Raw genomic sequence first — 20,666 nt, forward strand, 5'->3', positions numbered from 1 at the left:
CGGTTGGCGGACTTTATATGTGTGCGTGCGAAGGAGTGGGAGGAGACATTTTGCAGGCATTCGGTATCTAGGTGACATTGACTGGGCATAATGCAAATTAAATTGACTGGACAATCAAAATGCGACGTTACGCATTCCAGCAGGCCAATCAGGGGCCTTCCTGCTAGTCTCGCCTTTCGGCGCTACCATCGACTTCTACTGGTTTTCCTCCTGACGCCCATTTATTTGTAGTCTCACATTACTAAAGCAACTTTTGGTTGAAAACGACATGTCATAGATCGTATTGATTCAAAGGTCAACGTATGCTCAACAAAGCCCACTGCGTTTTGCTTGCTACCACGTCCAAAGTTGTAAAACGAACACGATGTAGCAGCGACTCTCATGTGTGCATACTACTTCGGGATGAGCGTCTTCTTTCGCTTACATAACATACATTGCAGAGAAATGGGAAGCGCGACATCCCCCCCGGTGTTTTTGCCGCAGGAAAAGGTGGCAGCCCTAGCCAGCACCCATCCGGAAATTCGCTGAGCATCGCATCATGGTGAGCCACATCAACACACAACATCATTATCCATCGTTCCACACCAGCAGCACAACCCTTTAACATCAGAACCCAAGATTCGTCTCCGACTTGCAACACGTGGGACTGATATAGATAAGTATTTACTCGTATGTACCTACGTATCTCGTTACTTACGTACATACCACTTTATTTATGTCCATCCCTGTCCCTCCCCCTCCCCCAACGTAATGACCTACCCTGAGGGCCCTTGGGTAATCAAATAAATAAATAATAACTTCAAAACCAATCAATGAAATTAAAGTTCATATAGCCCATCATTGAAACGCAACTCCAAAGCCCATCACACCATAGGCAACTTTCGTTCCAATTAGAAGGGTAACTTCGTCTCAGCGGTTCCGCTTCAATTAAGACACTGGCTTTCATTACTAGTAATCAATAAATCGAACCGGTGCAACGTAGTATCTGTTTGTGTTCACGAAATCGGATGTACTCTTCAAAGCATACAAATCTAATGGAAAACAAAAGGCAACACAGTGTCACCGAAGTAATGCATCACTTTAGAGAACCTTGCAGCTTGATTCCCGCCCTCCCCTCTGTTTGACGATCAACGAAAACGGAGCTTTGCGATAATTAACGATACACTGCAAAAGAGTTTTTTTCTGTGGGTTATAAAGTTGTTCGTTGTAAAGAGATCTAGCGAGGTATCGAGCGTTGCGAGTTGGGATGTCCAGGATAAATGTATGTTGTTACAGGTTGTCCTTTCATAATTCCCGTGAAAGCACAACTTCAACACAGTGTATAGATGTGCCTCAGGCGCATTATATGTCGTACAAGGAGCAAGTCATTTCTTTTAATTATGTATTTAATTGCTTAATTATAGTTTATTTTAATATTTATTGTTTCGTCCCGATGTCGTTTGAGTGTTATCGGATTCGTTGAACCGTTTGACAGTAGTTCCCCGCAGATAACGCATTGTAGGTTACCCAGTGACGCTTGCAAATCCCAAGTCTATGTACGCCAGAAGAGTAGCTCCCAAGTTCTTCTAAAGTAGCTTTGAACTTTCAAGTGCTTGTCATGCTTTCGAAACGCAAGAGAAACCACAAGGGCTTCATGTGGTACGGAGCGATTGTCGAGTTGGATAGCAAGTCTCGATGCCAGTTCTGATAACTAACGGTGAGATATGAAGCACCGCCGTATATCAAAACTGGCCGAGGCCAAGCACGCAAGTTTCACTCGCGTGGACTAAACAGTATTATGTTCGCGGAACTCCAGGGAAAGGTTCACGGAACCTCTGGGTTCCGCGGAAGTACTACTGCTGTAAACTATTGGACCATCTGATTGTGAGCTAACGTGGACACCTCACAAAGAAGGTAGCCCAGTGTTACAACTACGCTTCCGGTGCAGTTCTTTTCAGTTCACTCCGCTGGGCGAACATTCTCAACGTGACAGCGTGTATGTGGGGCGTGTCACGCAGCTTTGGAAGCTATTTTAAGTGCACGTGTAATACTGAGTTATCAGACCATGCTTCATAATAATAGGGAGCTTTAGTATGTGGCGGCCCGTGGACGACGATGACAACGACGTGCCTCTGATGGCGCGCGCCACTGCGCCTGCCAGCCAGTTCTACCGGCACCGTCCTAGCGTGAGGCCACACGCATGTGCCCGCTGGGACATTCCACCATCGCCGGTCAGGACTCATGTAGAGGAACACTACCTCCTCTACACTTGGTGACCCGAACAACGAACACCATGTTCGGCGTAATTCGGCCATGCAACATCCTAAATTTTTCGGCAAACCAGCAGCGAACCCTGTAGAAGGCAAGGCGCACCGGGACCACTGTTCCACCGGGGACCCGCAGGGAGAGCACATTAAGGTGACTTTCCGGCCTCCACCTAGTTCATGATGGTCCTCCCCGGCACTTCTCTGGCGGCAACCGGCATTCACGCTGTCGTACCGGTCGCGGTACTGTCGCCCACTCAGCAACGCACTCACCCAGCAACAATCAGCACTCAGCAACAATCAAAGCTCGGCAGCAACCACTCAGCGCACTCAACAAGAACTCAACGCACTCAGCAGACACTCAACACAATCCGCAACCACTCAAGCACCCAACCACTCATCCAATCGGCATTCATATCACTGGAACCCGCCCGGATCGCAGCGCTCTTGTTCCCGCCATCCCGCTGCTGCTGCATCAACAGCCACAAGCACAAGCCGTGTGCCCGGTCGTCCACCATCTGCGAGCCGTCATCACTTTCCTCTTCATGGTATCGACGCGAGCCTCAACCGCATGCACCGCTCCGCGTCTGAGGGGGGGGGGGGAGTGATGTGGCGGCCCGTGGACGACGATGACAACGACGTGCCTCTGCTGGCGCGCGCCACTGCGCCTGCCAGCCAGTTCTACCGGCACCGTCCTAGCGTGAGGCCAACACATCGGCCCGCTGGGACATTCATCATCGCCGGTCAGGACTCATGTAGAGGAACACTACCTCCTCTACAAGTGCATCTGAAAATGTTCACCGCATGTTGCTCTACGCATTCTTATCAAGTGGATATTCACGATAACGTTCCGGAAACAGAAGCTAATCTCCCTTTTCATTTGAGGTGGGTGACGTCACGCTGCATTTCTTTGTTTCGCAGTTTCCTTTATGGGATCATTTTCACGACGTGCTGCCGACCTACTAAAACTAATGATTAAAAGAACAAAGGCTTGTGCGTGTCCGTATTCATGTTTGTTTCCCAAGCACTCGCTTTCCTCGATACGGGACGTACTAAACTTCACTTTCTCATCTTTCCCTTGTCTCTTTCGAAGTTTATACCTCTCCTCTCATTTCTTCGCGCTGATAGATCAAGTTGGCTTTATTACATGCACAATTGCTATCAAGCGAAGCCAGCTTTCAGTGCTGTCCCTAAATTCTGGTCATGTAATGATTCCGAGCTCCGCATATCGTTTAATAACAGCTGTATTTGCGCGAAGCAAACATTAAAGTGCCACGTAACTGCAATGATACGTTATAGCCTCGCGATGTAAAACAACGAATAACATGTATTACTCTAGAATAAACAGTATACCAGACATGAGCGACTTACCATACATAATCCGATGAGCATCAATACGGAAGTTAGGACGGAAAGGCCGGAGAAGATCATGATGAGCAGAACGAAAATGTACATGGAGCCTATTTAAACGTAAAAGAGAGTACACTTCTCAGTATATTACTGGCACATCAATGCTACTTTTGCAATCAAAACATTGGCAAACATGGCAAAACACAACATGGAAGATTTGATATCGTAAGGTGTTCGTCCGCTAAATATAGATTCATAATTCTAATATTAATTAATTAATACTAATATAATTCAAAATATCTACCTATCTAATGGGTTCGGGGAACGTAGCGGCCCATTGAGCATGAACAAAGTAATAAGGGTTTTGCATTTACCTGATCAGAACCATTACAGAGGTTTCGTCTCCTGTATTCTCTCTAATCAATTGAATTTATCGAAGAAAATTATCTATACCTTTGCTGCCGGTGACAACAGCCGTATTTGCAAAGGTAAGAGTGGCGAAGCAAACGGGAGCAAGATACTATGCCATTGCCAAGACACTATCATCCATGTTAATATGTATCTGTATGCAGAATAATTCAGTAAATGTTAATTAATATCGGAGCGTGCGAGCATTATATCTCATCGCTCTTGCGCATATTATATTGCGTTCCCGTGCAAGGCACCGCATCATTCCTAACAGAACCCGGGACTAATTTCGCGGGAATCTCGTTCTCAGAACTCTCTATAGCCGCCACACCTTTGTAGACGCGGCTGCAGAGTCAGTGAAAGGTGAGTCGAGTATCTGGAGTGAGTCTGAATATCGTGGAGTCTATTTGAATGGAACTGAGGAGGGATGCAGCTGGCAGATCTGAATGGAGCTGGATTACGAACCTCCTCGTCTCTGGAGGTCTGCACAGTACACTTGTGTCAGAGAAGGGTCCAACCCTATAGACTAACCCGCACTCGCTTAATGGTAAGGTCGACGCTCATTGCTGTGGCGTCGAATAGCTTTGTTAACATCGACGTATTTGATCTGCAACGACATTTATGAGTATTTACATTTTCGGGATGATTTTTATTAATGTAGCCACATCCGTGCTAGTTGGGAAGGAGACTTACAACCGCAGATGAGTTACAGCCTTAGGATGAGGCAAGCTAGCTGGTGTGTAGGTGAAAAAGACGAAAAGACGAGTTTCAGGAAACAAGAGGACAGACAAGCACTTCGTATTGCTTGTCTGCTTTCGTACTCTAGGCGCATACTCGTACTCTCATCGGTCATGGGTGAATTACTTTAAAAAAAATAAAAATAAAAATACGGGACGGTTATGATTGTTTAACGCGAATTTCAGCGGTAGCTGTTGTGTGTGGATGTTGACACTTTTATATAGGGTGTTCTCACACGACGTCAAACGAACGCGTTTCGCCGCCATGGTGGTGGTCACTTTTGCTCGAAAACGAAGCCTCGAATGGTGTTTTGAAATCCGGTCGTGGCCGTACCCTTCTTTTATCCCGAAGACACTTCGTCATTGTCGTTCTCACATTTTCATTTATTTATGAAAACTATGGTTGTCGCTTTGAAAAACAGCGCAGTTTGTTATCTTTCAATGCCGCTAGCACGAAAAGTGACCACCAGCGCGAGGACCTTACGAGCATGCCAAGTGACTGCCACGTCACAATGTGACGTATGTGAAAACTCCCTATATGACAGTGATATATGCACATCTACTTTAGAGTGACGAGTACTGCCTTGTGATTTGTGAAGTGAGTGGGGATGTGTAGAGCTAGGAATAGCGGGACAAAATATTCCTAAAATCGGGACAAAACCCGGACAGGAAATGCTGAAAAATCGGGGCACTTTCTGGACCCTTCTCTGAGCATGTCAAAATACCTTGATTCGTTTTAGATTATTTTGACTTGTTTTGCATCACCGAAATCGAAGACAGTAGGAGACAGAGAAGAAGAAGAGAGAAGAAGCGGAGGGGGGGGGGGGGTAATAGATAAAGAAAAAAGACAAAAAAAGCGCAAGGAAGCGGAGGGTTCTGTGATACAACCACAGCGATTTCCCGATACCTTCCCGTTAGCACCTGCCGCTGTAAAAGTAACTAAGTTATAGTTACGGTTAGCCTGCAAAAATAGTAAATGAGTCACAGTTACGTTCAAGTGGTTACTCTGATACTGGTTGGGTCAAAAGGCAGTGTGCTTGAAGCCACGACGCAATCGACACCAGGGAACTGATGCGTGCGTTGCTACAGCCGAATAACTCAGTTACACTTACATTTTACAGTTACTTTAACCAAAAGCGGTGACTATTTACATTTAGAAGCTACCTTTGTAGGAAAGTAACTCACTCATGTAACTAGTTACTGCAATAAAAGTGAATATGGTTACAGTCTCAAGTTAATTGTAACTTGGTCGCTTCCCAAGACTGACACTCGCACTCCTAGACTTCGTACTCTTATATAGGATCGTACTTCGTGTTCCGCCACGAACTCTATGAAAGGTACTTCTTGTACAACCTTAATCCATTATTGACAACGAGACATCTTTCTGTACCAAATGTAATTTAGCTGACTAGTTAGTGGAGTTCCACTAATTAGTTTCTCAACTGTTTAATCAAATAAGACTTGTAACGCAATACGGTTTAACCGTATTGAAATTTCTAAATTGTTCGGTGAGATGTTTCGAACCTGAATGAATCTCCCTGTAGTCCAGTTATGGTGAGCTAGAAAAGGTGAATTGTAGCTCAGCATAGTTCAGCCATAACGTTTCCTCCTAGCGCGTTCTGAAGTCATGCACCAGGGCCACAAGAACACTCACTGTATATATACCTTCCTTGTCCCACGCGAGTGGATTTTCCCCAGTTATTTATTTACTTTTTTTGCGTCACGGATAATCATAAAATAATTGGGGCGGGCTCAGGCGTGTCCCAGGTGTAGTGTTTTACATGAAAACGTCACGATTTCCGATTCCTTGGCTCGCTTGCGGGATTTTAGTAAAAGGAACGGCACGCTTGGCCGAACTCGTCCGCCTTGGACGACACGGCGAAGGAGGCGGTGCGTTCTGCCTCCCATCGCCGCTGCTCCTGGGGTTCGCACCCCCCCCCCCCCCTTCTGGATGTCCTCCATCGTCTTTGTAGGTCACTTTCACACTCGCACAGGTCGAAGTTGCGCCGTTGGTAGATGGTAAGGGCTCGCTGTGCGCGCCGCCAATCGAATTTGCCTCCGCCGCTAATCTCCTTCGGCGCTGCCGCAGCGCTCTCGATCGCTCGGCGCTGAACTTTGGGGGCCTTTTGTGTTCCTCTCGAGCACCCCTTTCTTCTGATTCCCGTTTCCTTCGACTCTAATCATATTTGAATTCCATACATGCTGACATTCTAGCAAAAATTTTGATATTTCAATTTTGCATTCCTTATAAATACACCATATACCACCCATCCTTTTCCGTGATTTAAATAACTAAATATATACAAAGAATATCCTGCACTAACACATCTATCAAATTTTTGTGATGGTTGTTGGAGCCTATATTGCTTAAGTTCCAGGTAGAAACCCTCAAGCGCTTTCCAACGACACCTCGATCGACGTCCTAGCGCGTTCGCGAGATAGACTACCCGCAGGTACGCGTACCCCTATATTTCCGTCTCTCTGGCACGCGCCCGCCACACCCAGCGATTGCGTCAGTCGCCGCAGTGACGTTGTTAGGTACCCAAGCCGCACAATGTACTGAAAGTCGGGTGCAATAGGGGTGGACGGGTAGGTGGAAGTCCTTGAACAGGCTCGTGAAACTAAAGTACATTGGTAAGACACATACCGTCCACCCCTATCGCACTCGACTTTCAGTACATTGTGTGCTAGGGTAGAATCTTACACGTGTAAGCTATCTGGATTTAGCCGGTTGGTTGCTATCGGTTATTGACGAGTTATTGCGTCATGAAATTCGGCATAATTTCGTTGCCTCGTAAATTTTGACATGGCTACCAAACCGAACTTACAGACGTTTTCACGTCAATGAAATATTGGAAGCAGATTTACACGTGAGGTACGTTAGCCTATTTGTGTGGCGACTTGCTGGACGTGCCGCAGGGTTGGACTGCGTATAATCTCGACCACCTGGGGTTCTTTAAAATGCGCCTGAAAACCGCGACACACTGTGCTGGAAGCAATGTTTTCCTTCTCTAGCTTGCTGCCGTGCTCGGCCGAGATGTGCGTCTCCGGTGTCACAAACGGGACATCATCACAAAGCCGTCACCAACCGTCGCCGCAATAACGAAGGCAAACACGTCAGCGAAATTCCTGTTATCGCAAGGCGCGGCCTATGAGGATGATCAGAGCCGTCATTCCATTTAGCTTTAAACTCCTAGTCCTGCATGTTAATCGCATAATATCTTATCTTTCGTTATACACATACAACGTTAAGGCGAAGTATGAAATGCTTACTGCCATTGTCGATGATGTCATCTATGCTGCTGAACTGGAGAATGCACGTGCACAGGTGGAACGAGTAGAAGAGCTGCAAAGGTAATGAAGATAAATGCGTCATGAGAGTAAAGCTAGACAGCGTAACACCTCTATAAGAAGGTTCTTTTCCTGCATACAAAGTGAGAACAGGCGCATAAAACACAGGTTCATTCCCTCATCTTTTTTTTTCTCTCTCTCAAGATTGCTCTCCCTTTCAAACACGCCCACGAGAAACCGCTTTTCCAGGGAACAAGTAGTATTCATCATGTCCTTCTACGTTCCAGAGAACTTCTTTTTTTAGGGGCGTCAAATCGCTGCAGAAGAGGAAGAGCACATTTTAAACGCGCTATTTATGGAACTTATTCCTCGATGCTAGTGCAAACTGCCTTTCTACGTGTCATCATTTGTCCACATTCCTTTTTCGCTTTCGCCTTTTTTCGCTGGTATACTTCTTTTGAGTAAGAACAGTACATGCACAAATATACGGAACTCAAAATATAAGACGAAAATGAAATAACCTCCACGGTGAGGTTCCCGAATGCGACCTGGAATGGACGGAAGGGAAGACGATAGCCCGTGCCTGGAAAAGCTTATTTTCTGCGGGCGAACGGTCGTATGTCATGATTACTCCCTGATCCGGCACATTAATCGTTCGTGGATCAAGTGCGGTGCAATCGTCCTTTCACTTGTATGTCTTGTTATGCAGGAGAGGTCTGCATTACGCCGTGCTTGTGTTGCCCCCTAACGAGAAGTGAGCTGATCCTTACCCGCAATATATCGGACGCCTGTCTGTAATGAAAATGGTTCCATCGCCGGTATCGTGTGCATAGCGCTGTAAGATGATGTACATGTACGAATCGTTCATATAATGGCGCGACAGCTTTGTGTTTTTGGGCGTAGTGGTATGTGGCCACGGCGAAAGCGGGTGAGCTGACAGCCATGGTATAAGGGTGAATAATGGATGGTGTAGGTGGGGTAATTGTGGTAGTTTTGGTAGATAAGTGGGGTAGTTTAGGCCATGCTGAGATCTTGATCAGCGTGAAGAAAGGAATCTCACAGGAAAGAAGGAAAGACAGAAAGAAAAGAAAAGAAGAAGAAGGGAAAGTACACTCTTAGAAAAAAAAAAAAAAAGGGTGGAGCAGTTACACTTTTTAGGAGGTAATAATTGTCGCATATGGTGTGTCTAAAACTGATTCGGTTCTGATTCGGTGAGCGAGAGGGGCGCACGCCTTTTTGTAGCAATTTGGATATATGATAATTGCTGTTACCACCCTTTTACACCCTTTATCAGACGCTATGTTGACCAAGGTGGTAACTATACAGGTTACTACCTTTTCACACATTTTTTGCTTAGAGCGTAGAAAGGAATCTCACAGGACGACAAGGCGCAACCCTTCGCAGCTTACCCCTCTTTGGAAAAATCAAATATACACGTTGACGCACGAAACCACGTACGCGTATACACATGCACGCACGCTCATATACCAGAAACGTGGTCATAAGTCTACGGACAGTTGTACTGTGGAGTCCTTATGTTTTCAACAACTACATTATCTGCTGCACTGTGCCCATTTAAATTATAAGAAAGGCCGGTGCACAAAAGTGAAAATATTGCAGCTTCGCTTAAGAAGTGTGCAAAAGGCTAAACGGTAAAAGTGGTTTAAATAACAAAGAAAATAACCAGACAAGAAAAATATGCACGAAAATAAACCAAGATATGAGGGATTTGTGTGTGCTTCTCCTTTTAGTGGAACCGCACAGACACGAAACGGGATGTCTAATAACTGTTATGAGCACAAACCACGGGCTAGAATTTTTCCCTCGAATGTAGAGGAAAAGAATAAGAACAAAAACGCGGAAGCACGCAAATTCGTGCACATATCCGTAACACGCAGGAGATATAATAGTATGTCTTCCGTAACCGCAAAATTTACGACTTCTTGGAAAGCCAACCTTATTAAAGATCGCGAAAATATGCCAACGCTTCGCGATAAACTTCCACAGTCTGTTCCGGTAATCTAATAAAGGTTTACGCCTTTTTTTTCACTTATCACATTTTTTACTCGTTTGGATAACCTATGCTCGTTTTTCTCACCGCCCACAGCGCTGTAAAGCTCCAGTCTGCCTTGCGTCAGTTCACGAACAACGCCAAGTTATTTCTCTGAGATACGGCAAACGCTGGATTTCCACAGGTGTGCGTTAAAATTCGATACGTAACTTTGGACTGCTGAAATAAAATCTTAGGCGCTGTTGTACCGAGGCGTGGCCACGGATTTTGCTGCACAGCTGCAAAATACTTTTTATTCACGCTACATTACCCTATACACACTTGAAGGTTCCAGTCTCGTTTTTTTGCTCCCGGTCTCAATAACAAAGCAAGAATGTACGACTTTCACCTCAGTGGCATTTTTTTTTTTCTTAGCCTCAGTAATAGTGTTCCCAGAAGAACCCCAAACGGTACTTGGTGTGCTATTCTAGATTGACGTCACTGAACCAGCGGGCACTTTCATATATGGACTTATGTCAGCTCAAATGGAGTTGGAAAAGTGGCTTTTCCGTCTTTGTTTTCGCTTATTCTCTTGAGATGGAGCCAGCTGGTGCCAACCGAGCCATTCCCATGCAGGAGACAGGAACGCCGACCATTCTTGCCCAAGAGACCGTCTTTTGTTTGCTCGGAGGGCACCTAACAACCGTCCGTGCTTTGCCAAGGAAACGGGGAATTGGCATTCGGTACGGCGGAATAAAAACCGTTTTACGAATGGTACCAATTGCAAACGTAGGATGAAAGACGAATATTTCCCTATAGGCTAATTCCAGCGAATTTCGACCAAGCAAGGAACCTGACCATCTCCATTTTTTTTGAAAAAAAAAATATTCTTCAGGGCACGGCAAATGATGAAAAATGCGCCTATATTTAAGCCCCAACCTTCAGCTATTTTCGAGGGAGAGGGGGAGAAAGAAACTGGTCGAAATGTGACCCAGTCGTTTCGTACTGGCAATCCAGAAGATGTGGGTTCGAGTCCTACAGCTAGCTAACCTTTTCAGTGACTTTCATCTTTCATTGTTTCGGACTACTTTGCGGGCTTCTCAATTGAGAACTATGCCTGCTCACTAGTACATGGACAACATACTTTCGTCCTCCTTCCTCTTTGTAACTGGAACTTTTTTTTTGTAAAATAATGGTACAGTCCCAAGAAAACGCGAAAAACGTCGGAGCTTTCCTGTGCTGCTGCCGTTTATCGGAGAATAATCAAATCTAGACGATTCGTTTCGTCATTGCATGTCCTATCTGTTGATACCATTTTCATTGTTCTAGAGTTAATCTGCTAGAAGCAGATTGTAACAATCCCACAGGCGGTATCGCGATTTAGCTAGCGATTTGCTAGCGCCGGCCGATATACAGCTAAATCGGGATACCGCCTGTGGGATTATTACAATCTGCTTCACGCAGACTAACTCTGGAACAATGAAAATAATATCAACAGATAGGGCATGCAATGGCGAAACGAATGGTGTAGGTTTCATTATTCTCGGATAAACAGCTTCAGTACAAGAAGCCTCCGAAAAACGGTGTTTTCCACGTTTTCTTGCGACTTTGTCATTTTTTTACGAAAAACATTTCAGTTACAAATTGGTAGGAAGATGAAAGTATGTTGCCCACGCAGTAGTGAGCAGGTGAAAAAAAAATTGTGGCTCTTAGAACTGAATAGTTCTCAATTGAGAAGCCCGCAAAGTAGTCCGAAACGACTGGGTCACACTTTAACCAGTTTCTTTCTCCCCCTCTCCGTCGAAAATGGCTTAAGGTTGGGCTTAAATATAGGCGCATTTTTCATCATTTCCCGTCCCCTGAGGAATATATTTTTTCCAAAAAAATTGGAGATGGTCAGGTTCCTTGCTTGGTCGAAACTCGCTGGAATTAGCCTATTAGGTCAAAAGATGAAGTGCCTTACGTGCCGCTCAAAACCGCTAGGTAGAAAGTATGTGCAGCTGAATACAAGTTACATATTCATGTACGGCAGCGGAGGAGATGTTGTCCACTGTTTACGTCCACTGTGACGGTAAGAGAAAAAATATGGATATGTGATCCCTCTCAGGTATTTGAGTACTCATGTGTAGTTTCTTTATGTTGCGAGCATATACTTCTCGAAGACAGGTCCACGGTACAACCCAACAACAACAACAACAAATAAATCATGACTATGGCCTGGGGTGATTCACCGCTTGAGAGCAGTACACTACCCCATTACACGAGAAACATGAGATGTGAAATATGAAAATGAAGTTGTGTGCAAGTACAACTCTTGAACTCCCCTCACCCCAGTTCACCAAGACTATGGCCCAAAGGCAGAGTGCTTTCCGTTCTAGAAATGTACAGAACTCTGATGATCATCATTAGATTTTCACCAAACTCCCCTATCATCATCATCATCATCAAGATAAAGTTGTTGTTGATGTAGTTTCAAAAAGAGATTAAACGACTCTCTGTGATTAAAGGGTACTCCCGGCTTAAACGCTCAAGAATCTAAATCACGCAGATCATTGGCTATTTTTCTAAGTTCCCTGATTCAAAAACTTATCAGGAAAGAATGACAGGCAGGAAGGGGGGGGGGGGGAGAAAAGGGTACGCTCCTGAAGTCAGCGCACGAAGCGTCGCGTCCCGCCTTTTCCGTTTCTTCTTACTGTTGCATCATTTTTGGGATGTAACTCGACAGCACGTTTTTCAAGGATGCACTTCAGTTCTTCGCAATACCGACTTCCCCTCGTAATGTATCTCTAGAATCCTCTACCTAAACAAAAGGTTGCTCTATAAATTGAATGCAACGGATGGAGCGAACTATAGACTGCAGATTACAGGCATGCTGCTCTGTAATTTTCATTGAATAAAATAGAAGACCATGTACCCTGCATCTTACAAAATTGAAATGGACTTGAAGCTTCGAACTATAGGTTTTGTTCCAGATGTAGTGAGCTCGCTATGCTCGTACAATAAGTGCACTCGTCCCATGCTGTTTTCCCTGTCTCGGAAGGATATAAGGGCATCTAAAATTGTCATTGAAATCTGCAGCGTACAATGACGTTGGCCGTGTTCTCATCTTTCCTTCTCCCTTCTTCCTATTGGTTGTCGCATTTAAATTGAGTCGAGTATATATCGTGACGTTTTGTCCCCTGGACGCGAAATAAGTGCATCACGAAATGGCGGAACCAGTATATACTGGTCTCTGCACCCTAGGGAAAAGGGGTTTGAGACAAGTTCTCCCATATTGGATTCTGTGTGGGCTGCGTACTGCGCATTTGTGACCCAGAAAGGATGGAACGACAAGTTTCGAGTTCTCTGAAGCGCTGGTGGCATGCTCTTCTCATGGAATAGAATGGATGTGAAAGGAAAATAGCTTTGTTCTGCCTAAGTCACATTGGCTTGTTCGTAAAGGATGTAGCGATACTATAGGGGCATGCTTGGTCGAGGTAAGGCGTGTGACAGAGCACCAATGGAGCCTGAGAGAATGAATTCTCAATAAGCGTGGCAATGCAGAGACGCCTCGGACTGGCCTCCTCAAATAAGGTTCAGCGACGATTGGATAAAATAGTTTGGGGAGACCAATGGGAACCCGCACCTCGTTGTGGCCCTTCTCGAGAAGGAGAGGATGAGAGAAATCGTATATTGCGCTCTCGTTCGCTCATAAATCATGAAGGAACGCAACGAATGGATCACGTTCCTTTTGTGAGCGGGATGTGAACGTAACGGCACCTTTTATTCGATGAGGAGAATTTTTTTCACTTTAGTGTCCCTTTAACAACAACAGATAAATTGATGATGATGAATGGGGAAATTCGCCAGATGAGGTACAGCCCACTACCCCAAGGCACAAAGACTGAATGAGATATGACATGATGAGACGATGAACGACGCTGAAGTGTGTGGTAGTGTGGTGGTCGTTTAACGGTTGCGGTGTACAGAGGCAACTTTCAGTTGCTTGCATGCTTCGTGAATGTAGTATATCTTCCCGAGACTACAAGGACATGCCATGTTTGGTGGCGTGTAAGCGCGCATCACCGAAAATTTCTGGAATTTGACAAATTCCGATCCGAGCCGTTTTGTTTGCAAGAGTTCGGTCACTGGGAGTAGCCTGTTATGCACGACGCATAATGCGTCACAGCGGCTCGCCTCCTCCCGCGCTCGCCGCCATCTTTACGCGGTCGTCGGAGCCGCCTGTGTTTGCACACTTGCATGGGGTATCTCTGTTTCATAATCTTGCTGGACAACGCTAGCCTTCTCATTCAGGATCACTGCACCTCGACGTGTCCCATGCTTCCTCGACGTACCCACTTCACAACCTCGACATACGGTGCACGTCGCCTCACTCTGCTCTTCTTGTGCTGGTTCTCGCTGTCTATAACCCAGTTTCCCTTCATTCCCCAAACCCGGGACATAAACGCGCTATTCACGCGTATGTCAAGAGGATAGACCAAGGTGCGAAGCTAGAGGTTGTACGACATGGAACGGCCCTCACGGACAAATTCTAACGCATACTGCATGCGCCCTGCTTATTCGTTATACCTTTTGCGGTGTTGCGCTCCGGAAAAAATGCGGTAGCTTTTCTATCTGCTCTTCTACACCGGTTTCAAGAAACGTGTTTTGAAAATGCTGCAGCTGAGATTTTCTGTACATGTCAATAACCTCCTACGACGCAGCTTTGGCTCAGAAATTGCGCTCTTCCTTTTCACGTCATCAGAGATGAAATCATATCATATTTTTAACATTCATACAAAAGCAGAAGATATGTATCGCACTCCTCTCCGTTTTCAACTACTCTCATAAGTCTAGTCCCGCGGAATGTAATGAAAAATGTTGTTGACTCAGTTGTTGACTAGCAATACGCAAGATACGGTTAACGAGCGAGCTAAACGTTTAGGGAAAGTTTAAGAAGATTATTACACATTCTTTTGTGGCTCATCTCATAGAGCTCATCTTCTTTGCGTGCATTCACGTACACGAGCGTTTGCGTGTATCGGTGTAAGTGGAGGGAACTGTTCTCGTAGAACAACATTTTTCAAAAATTATTGCGTTGCAGAATAACAGGCAGTTTTCGAATAGGGATACCCATGCGTTTTGAGACCAAAAGAAATAAGGGGCCGTAACTGGAGATTGCGCGTAATACTGTTTGGGTTCTGTGCACGCGCACTGACAACAACAGCGTCTTTGTTTGGGGGACTCAAAGCGCATAGGTACCGTATTTTAAACCTGCGAACTGTGTAATGTCGGAAACAACATCAATTATCTTGGCTGCAACTTGTGGTGCATTTTATGTTGCACGTTGGCTTTAATTCGAGGAGTTTAAATAGCCCACCGTCGCAATAGATACATCAGAGAGTGATATACCTGAGCACCGGGGAGTAGCAAGAAGTGTAGAAGAAGAGTACTCGCGTTTCTTTTATTTGGTAGCGGCAGCACTATTTCCCGTTACTTTTTTTAATTCTGTAGCGACGCTAGTATTACGCTACTTTGAGTGAAGTAGCGGGTAGTGGTATTGTGTTACTTTAGTTTAGGTAGCGGGCGCAACACTGTCCCGAGATGGGGCGATCGGCAAAGGAACGGGGCCTACATGGTTAGCAAAATTAAATGCATAGCTAGGATTCCCAGTTTTTCGAAGTCTATTTTTCGCAGATGCTGCAAATACGCCGCAATTGTCTGAGACCCCTCAACGCAAACAAATAATGACAAAATGGAACGTATACAGAGATTGCCAGAGAGATTTATTTAGTCGAAAAACGATTGCATTCCGTTTCGGAACCTCTCTGAAGGGCGACCCTTTGGACGTCAGAAGAAAATGTACAGGTTGAAGTTCGTCCACTTAGTGTGCGGTGGTTTTCTAGGTATAGATCCTACGTCTTCTCTGCACTCATCCTGTGCGCCAGTGAATGAGGCTCAATCACTTAAAAGCAGTACCAATACCTACTTCCGTACAAAGCAACCACCGATATTTTCAAGTATTCTGTCTCTTGCCGACCATTGAAGAATTGAACACACTGCCCCCCCCCCCCCCGATATTGTGTCCCATGAATATGTTGAGGACTTTGTCAAGTAGATACAATCCTCGTATTCATAGACGCGATCTTCCCTTATAGGTTGATTGAATTGGTGATTATCTGATGCCTTCTCATTGTTATAAGAGTTTTTTTTCTTCTATCGTTTGTTTCTTCAAAGTGTTTCGTTTGTATGCATATAAGTTTCTTAAATTATAATTTAAAGACATCACAGTGTAAACTCTGAATGTACCGGGCTTGCGATAGGCCCGCAGAATTGCTAACTAACTAAAGCAGTAACAAACTATTAAACTACACCGCCAACAACAATAGGTGCTGACGATGAGACGCCAACGCATACTGCGTGTCTTCAAGTCTGCAGTACCTTTAACAACATCCAGTTGGTTGCAGAAGCGTAGAGCTCTTTGTCCGGGTTTGTTGCGAGGCACCCTGCCATACTCGGATGTCAAACAGACGTGGTGGTGCATTTCTGTCAAACATAAATTACTTTAGACGATGTAGGCCGTCGAATGGGATACAATGGGATACAGTGTTTCACATCAGACATGTAAGCCCGTAGTTAGTGAACTTTGTCCTCTTTGATGATTGCCTTCGTTAGTTGTTGCATGGCGTGGGAGCTCTAAAAACCGCGTTTGCCAACATGTCTGTGCTAGCTTCGGCGTTTGTTCAGTTCCAACTGAGACAAGTGGTAAACACCTCGTTAACCCACGGTTTGGTACCTTCGCAAAAAGACGAAAAGAAGAGGAATCGACCTCTCCCGCAATCATTATTTCGGGGAATGTGCGCTATACGTGTGGTACGTAAAAGGTGAATATAAATTCGGTGACAGGATGTAGAGGGCAAAGTTTGGCAACTGCGGATATTTTTAACATAACACTGTTCTTGCACTATAACATCCTTGAAAACCTTATTTGTTGCATTTATTTGGTAGCAGTAGCGGTACCGCCATATTCTTTTAACGACTCTTTCCGTGCCATTCAGACAGGCACGTCTGGTGATCGGCTTCGATATCAACTGTTCTCATAAGGAAGGATATGGTAGAGGGAGGCGAGCAAGCTGGTGTGAATCTCAAGATGGTATAGATAACTTGGCGAATGTGATTCAATTATTCGATGACATGAGGTAAGTAAGTGTGCGGGTAGTGGTCGTTACCTTCTCTGACGAGAGCTTTATTTAGTTATTCTGTGGCATGAGGGCTAGAAGTGTTGTGCTTTTCCGCCTGTGCATGCTATAGCGTCAAAGCATGGAGTTGGGCTAGTTGGTAGGACACACAGACGAAGCGCGCGGTACCGACTACACGAAGGACCACCACGAGCGCGGTCCGACACCCAGACCGCTTGTGGTCGTCATTCTTGTGTTCCCGTGTTCTGTACCACGCCTTTCAATCTTCGCATGCTAGACTCAGTTCTCGTCGCATTCCACCTGACACAGCAGGTAATGTCTTACGTGCCCACAGTTGGGTAAATCACTCATAAAACAGGATGTCACCCTGTCTCGAAATTATGATGTGAACATTTTGGGGAATATTTACGATACGTCTATAGGCAGACACAAGCAAGACCCAGCAATCTGGTGAAGTAGAGGGAAAATTTTGGTTTTACGATGTTTTTTTATGGATGCATGGACGGAGGAATGAGAAACAAATGAAGACGGAGGTCGCGCCGGGGCGACCAGCTAATGGAAGGATGATGTTGATAGTGCGGGAAAAAATAAAAGGTAGATATTGTATTCATCACATGACGAATTTGGCTACTCCCATATACAGTCCCCCCCCCCCGCTCCTGGAAAAATATGCATATAAAAAAAGCGCCACTGCGTTTCAGCTTTATTGTCGAAGGAGGCCGATCTGTTTTCGAGATGGTTCCTTTTCTTCCCTGGCGTAGCTGCTCCCAAAAGACTTCTCACCTAGGTCGTCCCACATTCCCAATTAATTCTCCGAGCTTGACCTTGAGTCATAACAGTACAACGCTCGTTTTTGTTCATATAGCATAAACGTAATTACAGGTGGAACTATTGGGGCCGGAATCTTCAAAAGGGCTGACACCGCCGGATGTGCTTTCTGGGTGTTTTGTCTTGGGATTTCCTCGGACGCTTTAGGAAAAATGTCGGCACAGATCCCCGTGAAGTCGGCTCAGGACGTAGGATCGCCCCTGTGATACCCGTGACGTTGCCCGCCTGAGCGTGACTGATTACGGCAAGCAGTTCCATGACCACCAGCATCGCATTGCATTGATTGTAGTGTGAAAGGGCGACAGTTATTCTTTCAACAGCATCTGCATTCATTTCAAACGGCATATCTACATTCTGGATGTCCAATAATCTGATTTCTTGAAATCTGAACTTGCTGAAGTGCAACTGGAGAGATTCACAACTGAAGGTTGCCTTCAGAACGACTTAACATACGGCGTCCCGCACTGTCACTGAAGAGATTCATATATGTATATCTCGTGAGGCTTCTCGAGTTTTTCTGTTTGTTTTGCTTGTAAGGAAAAAAAAAAAAACGAAGAGAAATTGAACTCGTCTCCCGACTTGTTCTGCTACTCCTAACAAAAATTCTCACCCCACCCCACCCCCAAAAACTACTTCTCAGGTGCTCTACAGTACACGTACACGTACAGGCTTCTCGAGTGCACGTGCGCTTGATGATAAGATGATGATATAATGACAGTGATCTTAGAGAGAGTTGCGGTGTTTTTTGTCCCACCTAGCGTGAGACCTGCTATACTACAGATCGATTATGTAAAAGCACATGGCTATTACACCCATTAAATGGTGTCACCTCCTCTATGATTTAATAAAATTAAATATAATTAATGTGATCCTTGATAAAAATATATGAGAGGACGTTACGCAGTCTCTCCACGGTGAGCAGGTCAGTCGCCCAGCGCCTTTCACGACATCGAAAGGTCTTATCTCGAGTCTGTCCAGGCGAGTATACTTTCGTTGATCACATATTGCTGCTTACTCGCAACACTTACACGTTACTCCAACATTTATGCCACATGACAACAATGTAGCTTGTCCTGTTATACAAGAGCCTAGCGGACAACGCGAATGATAATACGAAGAAGGTGCATGTAAACATTGCTTCCACTCGAGATCCCAATCTTCTCACGCAACCATCAGACTTGCTCGTTCGAGAGATACACATGTTCGAGTTGCTCTACAGCGCATTTGCAAGGGATGTCCTACGGCGTCGACACAATCGGCTACACAAAAGAGTTGCCGAGGGGCCCAACGTCAACAATCCAAAACTTGCATGTCAAGCACAGGTTCGCCGTAACCTCAATCGGCATCACCATGTTCTGAAAGATGCATTGCACGTAGTCGTCTGCTTGCTATCTTGGCGCATAGTTGTTCTGAATTCTCTCATGAATTCTCCCATGTCATCATCGCTTTTCCATTTATTGTTGTCTCTCATGAATACTGAGGGACGCTGTTGGGATTCTCTATTAATCTATACAACTCGTGTTTGAGGTATAAGTCGCTACTTTATGCCGATATCAGAGGGGGGTATGTTGCATGTTAAAAATGTCACTTAAGTTAATAAGGTTAGCTTATTGATCCAGCAGAGTTCACCACAGTTTCTGACTGAATATCACAGATCAAACCTATGCGGACGGCAGAGCCGTAGCGACGGGGTGGGGGGAGGGGGGAGAAGGGCATCTGCCCCGGGCGCCGAACGGCAGGCCCTGGCAGGTTGTTTGGACAGTATAAAGCGGGAATGAAGAGAATTTGAATTTACAATCTCGCCAACAGTGCAAATAAGCGTTCTCTTTTCTTTGTTTACAGGGTTTCTGACGGCAGCGGGAGAGTTGGGGGCTTCAGATTTACCCCGTCCTGGGCGCAAACACGCCTCGCAACGCCTCCTCTGGTAGACGGCGGCGGGGGCGGTTATGAACACCACAATGTATGCGAGCTCGCCTGTACTTGTTCTTCGTTGCATCAGTGATCAACATGTGTGACGACGTGTTGGAACAGCAACAACAAAAACAACAGGTATATGACGACGATGGCACTGTGTGTCATCGCTGGGATTAAATGAGCGATATGAGAATTGTGTGGAAATGAGTGAAGTAGTTTACAGAACAATCGAGGTATCCCCGCGTGGCTGTGCTATACAGAACAAATGAGGATGACATGAAGAAAAAAGTACCCGATGGAGTACCAAGTACGAGTGAACAGGCGGCGCTGAGCCTGTCCGCGATTTTCATTCGCCTTAAATAACCGTCGGACAGACAGAACACGTTCGTGCTTTGCGATTTCTATATGGCAGTCAACATCATCTGTTTCAATGCGCAAACATTATTGCTTCAACATAACACAGATTTAACTTGGGAGAAATCATATGTATTCATACGCCATTCTAAAGGCTCATGAGGTTCTTTCTCACCAAAAAACACTCCCGCGTGATAAATATCATTCTATTTAGAAAATAAATTGTGACCTTACACAGTGTTTGCGTGGCGCTCTTCCTCATGCTCCTGAACATTCTTGTTTGCTGGTAGGTTATCAATTGTGAATTTGTGAATATAAATATACATATATATATATATATATATATATATATATATATATATATATATATAAG

General features: G+C 45.2%; 1 protein-coding gene across 2 annotated transcripts in view; it reads right to left on the minus strand.

Annotated features, from left to right (window-relative positions):
- LOC135396128 (uncharacterized) overlaps positions 1-20,666 on the minus strand; it is a 214,018-nt gene that overhangs the window by 33,850 nt on the left and 159,502 nt on the right. Inside the window, exons 2-4 of one of the 2 annotated variants that reach the window (XM_064627166.1) lie at positions 16,440-16,544; positions 8,012-8,084; positions 3,615-3,703 (exon numbers count right to left, since the gene is read on the minus strand). In XM_064627166.1, the coding sequence (XP_064483236.1) occupies positions 3,615-3,703; positions 8,012-8,084; positions 16,440-16,511 (234 nt within the window). In that variant the 5' untranslated portion in view covers positions 16,512-16,544. The remainder of the gene's footprint in view (positions 1-3,614; positions 3,704-8,011; positions 8,085-16,439; positions 16,545-20,666) is intronic. The other variant, XM_064627165.1, reaches the window with a different exon arrangement.

The sequence above is a fragment of the Ornithodoros turicata genome, chromosome 5, assembly GCF_037126465.1.
Source record: "Ornithodoros turicata isolate Travis chromosome 5, ASM3712646v1, whole genome shotgun sequence".
Lineage (NCBI taxonomy): Eukaryota > Metazoa > Arthropoda > Arachnida > Ixodida > Argasidae > Ornithodoros > Ornithodoros turicata.